We start from the raw sequence: 15634 nt of genomic DNA on the forward strand, positions 1-15634 counted from the left end.
TCAGGGTATCGGTCTGAAATTCTCCTTTTTGATAGGGTCTTTGCCTGGTTTGGGGATCAAGGTAATGCTGGCCTCATAGAATGAGTCTGGAAGCTTTCCTTCTGTTTCTATTTTTTGAAACAGCTTCAGGAGAATAGGTATTATTTCTTCTTTAAATGTTTGGTAGAATTCCCCAGGGAATCCATCAGGCCCTGGACTCTTGTTTTTTGGGAGGTTTTTGATCATTGCTTCAATCTCATTACAGGTTATTGGCCTATTCAGGTTGTCAATTTCTTCCTGTTTCAGTCTGGGAGTTTATAGGTTTCCAGGAAGGCATACATTTCATCCAGGTTGCTCAGCTTATTGGCATATAGTTGTTGATAATAATTTCTAATAATTGTTTCTATTTCCTTGGTGTTACTCGTGATCTCTCCCCTTTCATTCCTAATTTTATTAATTTGGGTCCTTTCTCTTTTCTTTTGGATAAGTCTGGCCAGTGGTTTATCGATCTTATTAATTCTTTCAAAGAACCAGCTTCTAGTTTCATTGATCTGATCTACTGTGTTTCTGGTTTCTAATTCATTGATCTCTGCTCTAATCTTAATTATTTCTCTTCTAATTCGTGGCTTAGGCTTCGTTTGTTGCTTTTTCTCTAGTTCTTTAAGGTGTAGAGTTAGATGGTGAATTTGGGATTTTTCTATTTTTTTGAGTGAGGCTTGGATGGCTATGTATTTCCCCTTTGCAGTATCCCATAGGTTTTGGACCGATGTGTTTTCATTCCCATTGGTTTCCATAAATTGTTTAAGTTCTTCTTTGATTTCCTGGTTGACCCAAACATTCTTGAGCAGGGTGGTCTTTGGCATCCGAGTGTTTGAATTTCTTCCAAATTTTTTCTTGTGATTGAGTTCCAGTTTTAGAGCATTGTGGTCTGAGAATATGCAGGGAATAATCTCAATCTTTTGGTATCGGTTGAGACCTGATTTGTGACCCAGTATGTCGTCTATTCTGGAGAAAGTTCCATGTGCGTTCGAGAAGAATGAGTATTCTGTTGTTTTAGGGTGGAATGTTCTGTATATATCTATGAGGTCCATCTGGTCCAGTGTGTCATTCAAAGCTCTTGTTTCTCTGTTGATTTTCTGCTTAGATGATCTGTCTATTGCTGAGAGTGGAATATTGAGGTCTCCTACAATTAACGTATTGTTATCAGTATGACTCTATTTTGGTTAACAGTTGGCTTATGTAGATGGCTGCTCCCATGTTGGGGGTGTAGATATTTACAACTGTTAGATCTTCTTGTTGGATAGACCCTTTAAGAATGATATAGTGTCCTTCTGTGTCTCTATAGTCTTTAGTTTAAAATCTAATTTACCTGATATAAGAATTGCTACCCCAGCTTTCTTTTGAGGTCCGTTGGCATGGAAGATGGATCTCCATCCCTTCACTTTCAGTCTGGATGTATCTTTAGGTTCAGAAGGAGTCTCTTGTAGACAGCATATGGATGGGTCCTGTCTTTTTATCCAATCTGCAACCCTGTGCCGTTTTATGGGAGCATTTAGGCCGTTCACGTTGAGAGTGATTATTGAAAGATATGAATTTATTGTCATCATGTTGCCTGTGAAGACCTTGTTTTTAGAGACTGTCCCTGTAAATTTCTGTTCTATATCACTCTTAGGGTCTTTCTCCTTTTATAGAACCCCCCTTAGTATTTCTTGCAGGGCCGGCTTAGTGGTCACATATCCTCTCAGTTTCTGCTGGTCTTGGAAGCTCTGTATCTCTCCATCCATTCTAAATGACAGTCTTGCCGGATAAAGTATTCTTGGCTGCATGTTCTTCTCATTTAGTACCCTGAATATGTCTTGCCAGGCCTTTCTGGCTTGCCAGGTCTCTGTGGATAGATCTGACGGTGTTCTGATGTTCCTCCCTCTGTACATAAGGAATCTCTTCCCCCTAACTGCCCTTAGGATGGTTTCCTTGGTTCTAAGATTTGCGAGTTTTACTATTACATGCCCGGGTGTTGGCCTGTTTTCCTTGATCTTGGGAAGGGTCCTCTCTGCCTCTAGGACACGAATGTTTCTTTCATTCCCCAGATTAGGGAAGTTCTTAGCTACGATTTGCTCAAATATTATCTTCTAGTCCTCTCTCTCTCTCCACCCCCTCAGGGATTCCAATAATTCTGACATCGGAACGTTTCATGGTGTCACTTATTTCTCTGATCCTATTTTCATGGATTCTGAGTTGTTTTTCCCTGGTCTCCTCTTTTCCCTTTTTCTCTATTATTTGGTCTTCTAGGTCACTAATTCATTCTTCTGCTTTGCTTACCCTAGCTGTTAGATTATCTAGATTAGATTGGATCTCATCAATGGCATTTTTAAGTTCTGCCAATTCAGCTTTCATTTCTGTCCTTAGAGACTCTATGTTGCCATTAATCAATTTCTCCATTCTAGCTATTGTCTTCACAACTGTTAGCCTGAATTCCATCTCCGACATCTTGGTTATATCTGAATCCATTTGTAAATCTGTGGCATAAGTCATAATCTCTGAGTCTTTCCTATTTTTGGGGTTCCTCCTCCTATTCTGTTGAGGGGTGGTTGAGGGAATGTATAGAGTCCAAATTATTGACCACAACCCAAGCAAGAATCACCTGTTTTCTAGAGACCTTAGGGTTGCTGGCCTCTTGTTTTCCCAGCCTCTCTTCTGGGGGAGGGGCCTGCCACGCTGTTACTCAGGCAACCCTGTTTGGACAGAGTTGCCCTGCCCCCTGTGGCGGGGGATGGGCACAGTGAAAAACGGTTTTTTGAGGCTTTTGTTCTCTGGTGGCTTTCCCTGGCGGCTTTCAAGAGTCAGAGCAGAAGAGACAGTTTCCAACCCTCTGCCTCAGAGCAGAGAGATCGCAGTCTGTTCTTCAGTGAGCTGTCCAGGCCACACTATCTCGTTTCTGTTTGTGCTGCTAAAACTGCAGCGTCCTGGGTTGTGCACCCCTCAGCAGTGCTCCCAGTCCTCGCCTCCAGGTCAGGGCACGTCTCTGCCCTTTGTGCTTCTAAAACCACCAGCCATCCCCCGTTCGCACGCCTTGCCCCATGCTCCGGGTTTCTGTCTGGAGGGCTGCCCTAAAGTCCTTTCTCCACTGCTAGGGGTCTGCGAATCTGTGCCCCGTCCCCAGCACGGGAGGCTATCGCTCACTGGTGGTGTAGGATCCCCATGGCTCGACTCCCTCCCCCTCCCGTTTATCCTCTGATATCTGCTCGTGAAATCACGGCTCCCCGCTTTGTACCTCGAAACCAACCACCTGCGATATTCTGTTTGTAGAGATCCAGATCTATCTTCTTACATCTCAGGCTGATTTGGTGGGTGTTCAGAGTGGTCTAGTAGATATCCAGCTCAATTCCAGGGACTGGTTAGAATAGGGTCCCCTACTCCTCCACCATCTTTTCCCCCTCTCCGACAAGATGTACTCCTAAATCAACACACACATGATCTAACATGCTATTTTAATTCTTTCAGTAAAAATTTTCAAGCTTCTCAGCTGTACCTGTGGTGTATTTTGAGTCTCTCAGATTTTGAGTATCTAAAACACCGCTGGGCACCCAAAAGAAACAAACAAAAAAGCTCTGAGCAATAACAAAATCCATGTACTTAACTTCATCAACTTTACTCTTGTGTATGCATTTAAGACCTGTTCATCCTTACTTGAGACAAAATTCTAACATGATTATCTGTTTTCTCTATTAGAAGCAAATTATAGTAACATATTATAAGTAGCGAAGAGAAGTGGAACCTAACACTGAGGGAGAAGACGGAGAAACTATAAAATAAACAGACAAGTTTTTTTTTTTTTTTTTTTTAAGGCACTATCATCTAAGAAATTTCAGGACATAGGCAAAATCTCTTTGATTGTATTTTACTCTAGTATAATAACATTATGAAAATGATGCCCCTGAATTACTAATTCCTCCACAATCAATATGCATTGTTGAAGAAGACAGATAAGTAAATAATATATTTTAGACAATTTTTTATCCAACTGGATAAAAGAGTCTGGTGCTTAAAAAAGTTGAGTTTAAGTAATCTGGAAATTTCATTTAGAGAGAAGATATTTTTGCCAACAGGACAGACAAAGGAAGCTCTATATTATTGTGCATTTTCCCCAACAAAGGCCAAATGATATAAAAAATTAAGTTTTTGAAGGATCTGCTATCCCTGGAAGGGAACGAAATGTTTTCATAAAATGCTATACAAATGCTTAGAGGAGAATAAAAGTAAAATTACTTGAGGTTCACCTCACAACTCAGTGCAGAGTCCACTTAAGAATCAAGGTCTCTCAACTCCCAACCTTCAACTTTATGCGAACTATTTACCGGCAAAATCAGATGGCACATTTTTAACATACAGAGGACCAATGTTGAAAGAAGACTCTAAATAGTGGGGATAAGACTATCACTTTTTTGTTCCAGTTACTCCCCCCCCCAGGCCCCAATTGCTAAAGCAGCATTTTATGGGGTCTCCTGCTCCTTGAGCTGCAATATAATGGACTGCATGAAGCTCGTTGTGTGTAGTCCAGGAGTATAACGTGCTATCTGCAGGCTCTGCTATCATCCAAAGTTTGAAAGAGCCATCAAATATCTTCTTAGACGCTCTTTATACCCACAGCTAATATAACTGTACCCCACCCCTGGATTGAGACAGAGCTGAGGCTGCATCCTGGCAAGGGACCTTGCTCTCAGTTCCTAACCATGAAATGAAAGACGGGACTAGACTGTTTCTAAAGCCTATTTCAGTTCTAAGATTCTGTGAGTCTAAAACTATGTTTGTTATTACAAGTCATGACAGCTACTATTGAATAGTCTTCCAATTACCTATTTTCTCAGGCTTCTTGTTAAATTCTTTATTACTGGACATTACACTCAAAACAGGAAGAATTTCTATAATTCTATGTACCAAATTTGCTTAAAGAAACAAAAAACTTTTAATACCAGATTTTTAAAAGAGGCAATTTTCTTAGTATATTAAAATATGTCAGATAATGTCTAAAGTATGCAATAAGTCTCTTAAAATGATTTTAAGACCAAAGTTTCCTATAATTAGTTATAAAAATATTGTAAACAACTGAACCAAAATGAAACCAAATAAACCAGCTACTAAACTACACATATGTCTTCAAAATCTTATGGGAGTCAAATATTCCAGTAAAAATAACAGAAGAGATGGAAACACAAGTTTCTTATTATCACACTTCATATGTTATAAAACATAACAGCTAACTTATTTTTGGCAAAATGATTAGGGATTGCAACACTCTGGCTTACACAAACTTATTTGATTGTCAAATGCATCTTAAATGGAGCGTGTCATGCTAACTTCAGGCATGCAGGCACTGTGCTGTCTTAGAGTAGCCCAGAGACACTGAAATTTCAACACTTCAGCAGGGATCACACCGATGATATTAACCGGGCCAGGTGTTTAAAGAGGGGTGGGGGGACTTCAACAAGGCAGTTAATTGAAACCAGACAAAGCTTTTGAATAATAATAATAAAAAATCATACAGATGTTCACCCTCCTCCCTGGTAACCTTTATGGACAATTTATTGCACGCATTATTTTCTAGAAAACACCCTTTTTAAGAAAACACAGTTTCATATGTCTCTCTGAAAACTCTATAATCGCAGTATGAGTTATGCCTCCACAAACAGACTACATTACACTCATGTCTCATTTCCCTTTCCCCTTTTCACCATGGTTCCTGCAAGGGCGAGAACACCTGGAAGGAGAGCAATAATTAGAAAGCTCTAAAGCAAAAGGAGCTATAAGAAGCTGCATTAACCTTAAGATGCATTGTACTTCTTTCCCAAAAGACATGTGAGTGCATGCCAAAAAGGAGAGATGGGTTCAAAACAAATGTGTTAACAACTGTTCGCAAATATGCACAAGAGAAACTATACAATACATGCAGAATCAATGGGAAGCAAACAAAAACCAAAAAGATCAGTGATTAAGTTAACAGACTGTGAAGGACTCAGCAATGAATATTTTCTTCCCTATGTTTATAGAATAGTGTATTTGTCAGGGTTCCCCAGAGAAAAAGAACCAAGAGGATACATAAGTATGCGTATATATGAAAGGAGATTTATTATAGGAATTGGCTCACATGATTATGGAGGCCAGAAAGTCCCACAATATGCATCTGTAAGCTGGGAACCAGGAAAGCCAGGGGTATGATTCAGTCTGAGTTTGAAGGCCTCAGAACAGGAGGAGCTGATGGTGTAAGTCCTAGAGTTGAAGGCCAGCAAACCTGGAGCTCCAATGTCAGAGGGAAGGAAAAGATGGATGTCTCAGCTCAAGAAGACAGAGAGAGAGAGAGAACCCCCCTTCCCTGAGTTTTGTTTTATTTGGGACCTCAACAGATTGGAGGATGCCTGCTCACAATGGTGAGAACAAATCTTTTTTCAGTCTACTGATTCAAATGCTAGTCTCTTCTGGAAACATCCTCAAAGACACACTGAGAAACGTTTTACCAGCTATCTAGCTGTCCCTTAGCCCGGTCCAGTTGACACATAAAATTAACCATCACAAATAGTAATGCTATTATTATTTCACACATGCAAGTACTCTTTTCTTCAAAAGTTTTGTTTTTGTTTTTTTTTTAAGTTTTCAAAACACCTGGGATAACTAATAACCCCAAACTGTATTTCATATCAGTTTGCTATATTTTATTAGACAGGACCAACTCACCTCCTACACTGGGAAGTAAACTGGGTATTTTAATTTATATGTATCTATGTACCTATATGCTTGATTGTATACCACACAAGTGAAATACTAACTGTAGTAGTTGTGGAGTAGGCAGCTTCTGACATGATCCTCACTTTCTAGTGTTCATGCTCCAGTGTAATCTGCTCCTCTTGAGTGGGGGCTGGACCTAGGGACTTGCTTCTAACAAATGGAATACTGTACAAGTAATGGGATGTGATTTCCATAATTAGGGGATAGTCTGTGACTTCCATCTTGCCAGCAGACTTTCTCTGGCTCTTCTACTACACTTGCTCTAATGAGGCAAGTTAGAAAGACCCACATATTAAGGAACTGAGGGTGGCCTCCACCCACGGGCCACTGATGGACCAAGGCCCTCAGTCCAACAACCCTCACGGAACGGAGTCCTGCCAACAATCATGTTAATGAGCTTAGAAGCACATCCTTCTCAATTCAAATCTTCAGATGAGACTACAGTCCTGGAAGATATCTTGAGTGCAGTCTTATGAGAGACCCTGAAGCAGAGGACCCAGCTAAGTTGTGGCCAGATCCCAGACCCACAGAAACTGTTGAGAGAATAAATATGTATGGTTTTAGGGCATTACATTTTGGGGCAATTTGTTACACAGCTGTAGATAACTGATATGGTACTTAACCTAGTGACTGAGCCGATGATTCCACTGTTATTTCCATCACCATAATAGCAGCTAATACCTATTAGGAAACTTCTAAGGCTGAGGCACCATTCTTAAGTCTCCCTTGGAGAACATATTATTATCCCCATTTCACAGATGAGGAAAGGGAGGTACAGAGATACTCAATAACTTGTCCCAGGTCACACAGACAAAATACACAGCAAGTACATGAACCTAGGTGTCCTGGCTCTAGAGCCAGGGCTTTTGGCAACTGTGCAGACAGAACCACAGACTGGCAGGGCTGGGCACCGTAAAGAAGGTAACCTCATCACACAGTACTAGAGGAGATTTAGAAGACACAAAAAAGATCAGAAGCCATGCAAAATGCTAAAAAGAAAAAGTCTCCTTTCCAATTAAGGTGCCTTTTCTATGGAAAAAAAGAGTAGAAACAATAATACAGTGAACGGAAAGCAATCCTGAATTTACTGAAATCACACTTAGAAATGAAAAATACATTTTCTTATACCCAAGAAGCAAAAATTACCAACCTCCATTTGGTATTAAAAACCACACCCAGGGAGGCTATAGTTGTACATTTCCTAAGGGCAATTATGAGTGAGACCTACATTTGTCAAGCTGGTAGAAGTAGAAGAAAATTTCCAGGGACCTCTGAAACTCCTCTTGAAATTTTTATCATATGGAATGAGAAAAGTCAAAATCCTAGGACACAGAGATTCCAGGAAGGAATCACTTCCTTTCTTGCATTCAGATTACAAGGTTAAATAGCATTCCCTCACACTCCTACACAGTAGTTACCAGACCTATGGATTACTGTGTCTCCTCCATTAGACTTTGGACTCTCTTACCTCAAAGACTGTCTTATTCACTGGGATGTCCTCAAAACACAGCTCAGGGCCTGACATATGGCCAGTGTTTAATATGTGTTTGCTGAATCAAGAAATAATTTATGTTGTGAATTGCATCCATTCAATAGATCCTTTCAGTGGTACATGTTATTGAGAGTATGAGTTTCTGTTTTGTTTTGAAGTCTCTTCTAGCTCACTAGCTTTCTTGGGCACTTTAAATAGGTCTTTGTGTCTCCAGCATCTCACTTAATATCTGACACCCAGTGGTACCCAATCATTTGTAAATGAATGAACCCAAAAAGGCTGCCAACCTATAGAATGGAGAAGGATCCAGGCTTATGACTAAATAAAGATTTAGTGTTCCATAAGGACAGCTGTTTGCTTACTGATGATGATGATGATAAATTTTCTTCCTTTTGAAAGGAGGCATGAACATTTGCAAAATATTCTCTCAATAAAGACAGATTCTTGTCTAGGTCTTGGCGGGGGACTACTCTTAAATATTCCTTTATAAATGGCAAGTTATATGCAACTTCAGATTTCCAGATAACCCTAGATTAAATGGCATTCATCTGGAAAATTTCTACCTCCTTCAGTATTATTTTTTGAAACACATGGAAATTGCCTGAACATACACTCACATAGGCCCACAGTAATATGGATAAAGATAAAGGCAGCTACCAAATATCCCCCTCTCTGTTATATTTATCAATTAGACAAGAGACAAAAGAGGGAAGGAAAGCTGAGAAGGATTTGCGCAAGTGCATAATCTAGCACCTACAGTCATCTCCTGAGGCATACTTACTGGGAGTTCAGGAGCAAGCTTCATAACCTCAAGGCTAATATAGCAGCCTACTGAATGGCCAATGACCACAAGTTTTATTTCCTTTGGCACATGAGTTCTCAGGAAAGCTAGCTTGTGTTCCACTTGACCTTGTAGTCCATAGATGTCGTTAATTTCTGGAGCATTTGAATCTAAAAGCAAAAATATGAATATATTTTCACTCAATAAGGTAAAGTAATAAATTCACTGGGAAAACTATCTTAAAAAAAAAAACTAACAACAGTAGTAGTTCCCATTTATTTAAAGCCTACAATGTGCTAGCTACAGTGTTAAACACTTTACTTAAATTACATCAAGTCTTCAAAACAGCCCCAGAAAGGAAGCATTATTTTCATTTTACAGATGAAAATCTCAAAGCTCACAGACATTAGGTGACAGACTGACAGTCACACATCTACGAAGTGAGAACAGTGAGATTCAAACCCAGGTCTCTCTGTCCTCAAAGTCCATGAACTTTCAACTAGTCTATGAACTACAGTTAGCTTAGGCCACTAGCTCTCAAACTTGATCATGTATCAGAATCCTCTGCAGGACTTAGGAAAGTGATAACTGCTGGGCCCCACCACCAAACTCCCTGATTCAGTAGGTCGGGGTTGGGGCTCAAGAATTTCTAAGTTTAAAAAAAAAAAAAAAAGAATTTCTAAGTTTCCAGGAGATGTTGATATTGCTGGTCCCAGGACCACACACTGAGAACCACTGGTTAGGCTATTTTATATTATTAATAGACAACTAAGAAAACCCATGACACTGCTTCATTATTTTAGATAATCTTTGTTTGCTGAAGAACTTAGACTGAAGGGCTTAAGGAGAAATGTTGTAAATTGTTCCTTTTAACCAGCAGTCTTAACCTGAAATATCCTTTCTTCCTTTCATAAATGAACTGTCTTCTGAAATCTTCAAGAGCTAATTAAAACTTTATCTAGCTAATCTCCAAGAAAAATGAATGAGCCTCCCTTTGTGCTTAACCAGTCCCCTTCCACTCTTATTAGAGCACTTTATCATACTTGTATAATTGTCTGTTTATTTCCTCTCGTAGCCTGTGAGCTCCTTGGAGGCAAGGTCCACTTTTTCCTCTGTGTCCTCTGTGACTAGCACACAGTAAATACTAATGTGGACTGAAAAAATTGAACTCACTGGACAGTCTCTGAGGATGCTGCCAGCTCTGGTAGTCTATAAATATGGGAAATTTCAATAGGTTTTCCCTACGCACCTGTAATATTTCAAAATATCACAAGGTAGTAAATTGTTTATTAAAGTTTGAATTACTGGAATACTAAATTTCTTGCCTTCGACTCCTACAAGTTACTGATGGGAACTGTAATGAGCCACAATGCAGCTCATTTGAAAGGCACCCAGAACTCACTGCAAAGGACTGCTCTTCAGTTTTATCTGTGCGTGCTGTTTCCATTTCCTTCAATGCTCAGCTCCCCTTGTTAATCTGGCTAACTCTTCTTCATCCTTCAAACTCCCAACAAGTGTTATCTCCTCTGAGAAGCCACTTTATGATTCAGTGGGCGAGGAGTAAAGCAGCCTTCCTTTCAGGTCTCCCGATATCCCATGTTTATCTTACCACACTACTCCTAGCTTATTCCTATTTTACAATTTATGTCTTGCTTATCTCTGTCCCTCAGTGCCTGGCATACAGTTATTGAAGACCTTTTTACTGAGTCAATGAGGCTTAGTTCCCTTTTTCCATGGTATTATTGATCTCTCAGGTTAAGATGTGCTCTGCCCGAATCCTTCTTCCTAGGTCAGCCTAGAATCCATTCTCTGTTTAACAAGGAAGTTCAGCATAAAACAGAATGGGGAAGAGAATCTGGAAGTCTGACTTTGGTAGGACTCCTGATAGCTCCAAAGGCAAATGTTCACTGAGTATTACACTTGAGTATGTTATGCTCCCCTTTCAGTTTATCTGCTCTGATCACTCCATCCAGAAGGGATCATATTATTCTCAGATACCCCCAAACAAACATCTATAATACTTGCAAACCAAATTCTTTATTTTTCAAAATACATAATGGTTTGAAAATGTAAAAATCTTCATTTCATTGGGACAACATGGTGTAGTAACATCATGGGTGCTGGAGACAAGATAAATCTGGGTCTAAATCCCAGCTGAGCACCTTAACTTGGTGGCTAGGGCAAATCTTCAGTGTCCTCTTATCTATAACAGAGATAATAATTCTAGGCTCCTAAGAGTGTAAGCATAATACTTTTAAAGCACATAGCACAAGCGTCTGGCCTAAATTGTGAGAGAAATGAGTTACGACTGCTATCATTTCAATTCCTGTCATTTAAGTCCTCCCTCGAATATATACCAAGAACATTTACTTAGATAGTGCAAAAAGAAAGAAAATGAGCTAAATGCAGTAAACATTTTAAAACTTCACTGACACCAGAAATAAGGTTCTAAAAGATTGTATTTCAGATGAACTTTAATGAACATTATAATTCAAAAGATTAATCAAATGAATATTTCAGAAGTAAATCTGGTTTTACCTCTGGGAACTGCTCAGTAGCTTTCCAAGATAAAGACATTACTTACTAGCATCTGCCGTAGTAATGAGGTTAGAGGAGAAGAAAACACTTTCTAGAAATAATAATGACAGCAAATATTAAATGTGCTATCTGGACATTATTTTACTAGCAAAAACTAAAGGTTAAAGGACTATATACTTCTTTATATATTTTCACGCCTATTATTATTTTAATATACTCTGAAAAAAATACTAGAAATCATTAACTTTCCATAAAATACAGTAAAAAAAATTACATGCAATTGTACCAAGATCAGAAGAATGATATGGAAATTACTTAAGCCATTCTTCCTGTAGAAAAATGTATTCCAAGTTACAACAACTAAGTATGTTTGGAACATAAACTTTATCAAGATATGGTCTTAAATATGATACTGACAATTCCCTTTTAGAACCTGACCCTATTTGGGGCACTGGGTGGCTCAGTCAGTTAAGTGTCTGCCTGCAGCTCAGGTCATGATCCTGGGGTTCCGGGATCGAGCCCTGCATCGGGTTCCCTGCTCAGCGGGGGGTCTGTTTCTCCCTCTCCCTCTGTAGCTCCCCCTGCTTGTACTCTCTCTCTCAAAAAAAAAAAAAAAAAAAGAAAGAAAAAAAGAACCTGACCCTATTTCTTAGACCCATTTCTATGGAATTTACTTTGTAGCTCATTTATTGATTCTGGAGTTTATTTCAAAAGGTACATATAATCTGTTCCTACATAGTTCATAGAAGAATTAAGTAATATTAGTACTTCACATTTATTTTTCATCTGTTGTACAAATTGATTGATCCAGTTATTAAAATTTTGTCAATTTTGGATCAAAATATTATGCATCCCTTTACAGCTTCAGGACACAGGTATCTGATAACTATTATTTTGTTCTATTTTACATCAACTAAATTGACTACTCTGACAGAAAACAGTGACTGAATGGCCGAAGGTGACTTTGAAAATACAGATATAAATACAATGTGCTCCCCTTATCTTCAAGGAGTTCACAATCTAATAAGAGCAAACAAATAGATAAAAACACAATTATAAAACACTGAAATAAGTATATCTCAAGCATTTCCTTGAGAAAAGAACAAATTTTTACTGCATCACAATTGAAAGGTAATGCCCCTTTGGATTCATGAAAACTACTGGGACCTTCTCCAAATAAATCAAGATAAATATCTAGAAAATATTCCTTACTAATGCACACTACTATAAATATGTAACTTTACATACTTGAATGCAATCATATGGCCTAAATTTAATAATACATACACATATATGTATGTCTAGGTACATACTGAATATAAACGCATAACACATAAGCAGATTTATTTACAAGTCACCTGTGACCACAACTAACAAAATTGGGAGATTAGTGCTACATGAGCCTTCTGCTAGGACTGAGTCTGCACACAGTAACTCTCCAAATCTCATACCAGAATTTCTCAACTAGTGAACTCTTCCATCCTGCCCCCATCATTACTCCAAAGCTGTATCTTAATAATTTAATTAAACAACCTACATGTGGAGATTAAAAGGCTAAAAATAGCACTTCATATTTTAAAGAATGCTTTGAGGAAGATATCTATCTATCTATCTAGCTATCTATATATGGTTTACTCTTTAGGTAAAGCTTTAAAAACACAAAACAGTATCATATGTTGTTCATCATTACATAAATGTCACCAAAAATATAAAAAGAGACATGAAATTTACTCTAAATTTGTGACAGTAAAACTGGAGATGGGATCTAAGAAATGGAATTTTATCAGGGCACCCGGGTGGCTCAGTAGGTTAAGCGCCCAACTCTTGATTTCAGCTCAGGTCATGATCTCAGGGTTGTGGGATCAAGCCCCATGTTGGGCTCCTTGCTGGGCGTGGAGCCTGCTTAAGATTCTCTCTCTCCCTCTGCTCCTTCCCCCATCTCTAAAAAAAATAATAATAAAAATAAATTTAAAAATGGAACTTTTTCTGTACTGTTTTATTTATTAACAGAAAATATTAAAGCAATTACGGCAAATATGGCAATTATGGCCAAGTGTTAACTATGAAGAGAAAATCGAGTAACAGAATCTTGGACTGTTACACTATTGTTTGTACTTTTCTATATTTAAAATTTTTTTTTCTCAAAATAAAAGAAAAAATTTTACTTTAGAATGCTTTGACATGATGATCCTACCTACCTTATATCAGTTTTATAGGGGAACTTACCATTTGCTTCTCCACTACTCTCAATGGAGTAGTAGTGATAGTAGATGAGAACTGTCCCTAATTCTTTATGCTTATTTAATTCACTGATCCAAAGGCCTTCCTTTCATGACTGTACCCTGACTTTACTAAGCTGATGTGAAAGCATACTCTCATAATTTAGGCCTCCACTGTCCCTGGCCCCCTAAGTATTTCTGCAAGCTCCTTGCATCTAAACATTGGTGCAAGTGTGTTAGCTTTTAAGGCATGCAACACAGGTTGTGGTTAGCTTATGGTAGGTAGGCATCCTATTTAAAACTGCTATCAAGCAAACAAAACTTTGTAAACCCCAAACATACCTTACAAAAATAATTTTTTATTATTATTCTCCAAATAGATGGTTAAAAACCAGGGTCATTAAATGATCCTTTCCACATGACAAAACCCAGTGCTCTGCTACAGATTTCAGTGGGAAAAATACGGGAAATGAGAGAGAAAAAGAGAGAGACTGAGATTAATTTAGCGAGGAGAACATAATGTTTATTGACTTAGCAAATAACAAAAGCCAAAGACATAAAAGTGTGAGGTGTAATTCTGGACAGTGATGAATTCTGTGGCTGTTTGTGGTTGATAGGGAGGTGGAGCAAACGAGGCTAGAAAGGAAGGCTGCTACTAGATGGAGGAGGACACCGGCCACCACCACGGAGTCTGGGCTCCACTGTCGGGAGCACTGAGAAGATGCTAAGGCCCCCGAAGATGGGGCGGTGGGCCGGCCAGGCAGCGGGCCACTAACTAACTGCACGACTGCTCTCCTCGATCCTGCTGCACTTCCCACTTCGGCTTCCCTGAGCCTCTAACAATGTGCTGGGTTCCTAACTTCTTCTCTGGCTCCGCCCTTTGTTTTTTTTCTGTTTCTTCCCACCTACTCACAGACTCGTTTACTTTCAGTGACTGTGAGCCCCCGAGACTGACTGACAGACTGTCCCTGCCTTGGGCTCTTCTAGCCATTCCATTCTGCCTCCATGTTCCTCTGCCAATCATGGTCCTGGCAAGAGACAACACCCGACTGTTTTTCTCTCTTTCCTTCTGTTTGAATACTGGAATGGGAGTGGTTTATTGTTTCCCTGGATAAGCATGACCCAAATTCATCATTAGTTGAAAGATTGTGTAACTTTTTTAGGTAGTGTTTTATCAGCTGAAACGAAACCACTGTGATTTCTAGCTTTTATGTTACACTTTTTGAACAAATGACTTAAAATAGTTGATAATGAATCTGCCATCAAGTAAGCTGACTCTATAGTAAATCAAAGCCAGAAAGAGTTTATACTTCTAATTCCTCACATTTTCTTTTCACACTTTTTTTTTGTCTTGAATCACCCCCTCCTGACATTGGTGAACATCTGTTCTCCCAATTATACTCAATTTATGATTGTGATAATGTGGTGCAACTAGAATATTATTTCCAACTGTTCATAATTTTAACATGTGCTAATATGAAGCAAAACATACTTTCAACATTTGATGGGTGGTTATAGCTTATGTCCTCTCTCTCAATGATTACATATTTTTCACACCAGATTTTGCATGTCAGAAAACCTGTACTTCAGAGCAATAATCTTGGATGATGAATAATCTATCTGTTCTGCTGATCCAAAGCAATCTACCATAGCATGCATTTGCAAACATAACCTTCAATATGTAAAACAGATGAAAGCAGAACTGTCTGGCTGAATGGGGGTGATGGTGGGGCCCAGAGCCCCGCCTGCCCTTCATAGAACTTTTGGGCTCCTCAGAACACAGATGGAAAGTCATTAACCTAAAAGGCAGAGACTGGAATGTCTGTTTCTTTGTAGACACTGTGGTAC

General features: G+C 39.0%; 1 protein-coding gene across 2 annotated transcripts in view; it reads right to left on the reverse strand.

The window, feature by feature from the left end:
* Positions 1–3348: 3348 nt before the first annotated feature.
* LDAH (lipid droplet associated hydrolase) overlaps positions 3349–15634 on the reverse strand; it is a 46357-nt gene continuing 34071 nt past the window's right edge. The window contains exons 7-8 of one of the 2 annotated variants that reach the window (XM_032391483.1): positions 9030–9199; positions 3349–6271 (exon numbers count right to left, since the gene is read on the reverse strand). In XM_032391483.1, the coding sequence (XP_032247374.1) occupies positions 6194–6271; positions 9030–9199 (248 nt within the window). In that variant the 3' untranslated portion in view covers positions 3349–6193. Of the gene's footprint in view, positions 7290–9029; positions 9200–15634 lie in introns of both variants that reach the window. The other variant, XM_032391485.1, reaches the window with a different exon arrangement.

This window comes from Phoca vitulina, unplaced genomic scaffold (genome assembly GCF_004348235.1).
Source record: "Phoca vitulina isolate PV1807 unplaced genomic scaffold, GSC_HSeal_1.0 scaffold63, whole genome shotgun sequence".
Lineage (NCBI taxonomy): Eukaryota > Metazoa > Chordata > Mammalia > Carnivora > Phocidae > Phoca > Phoca vitulina.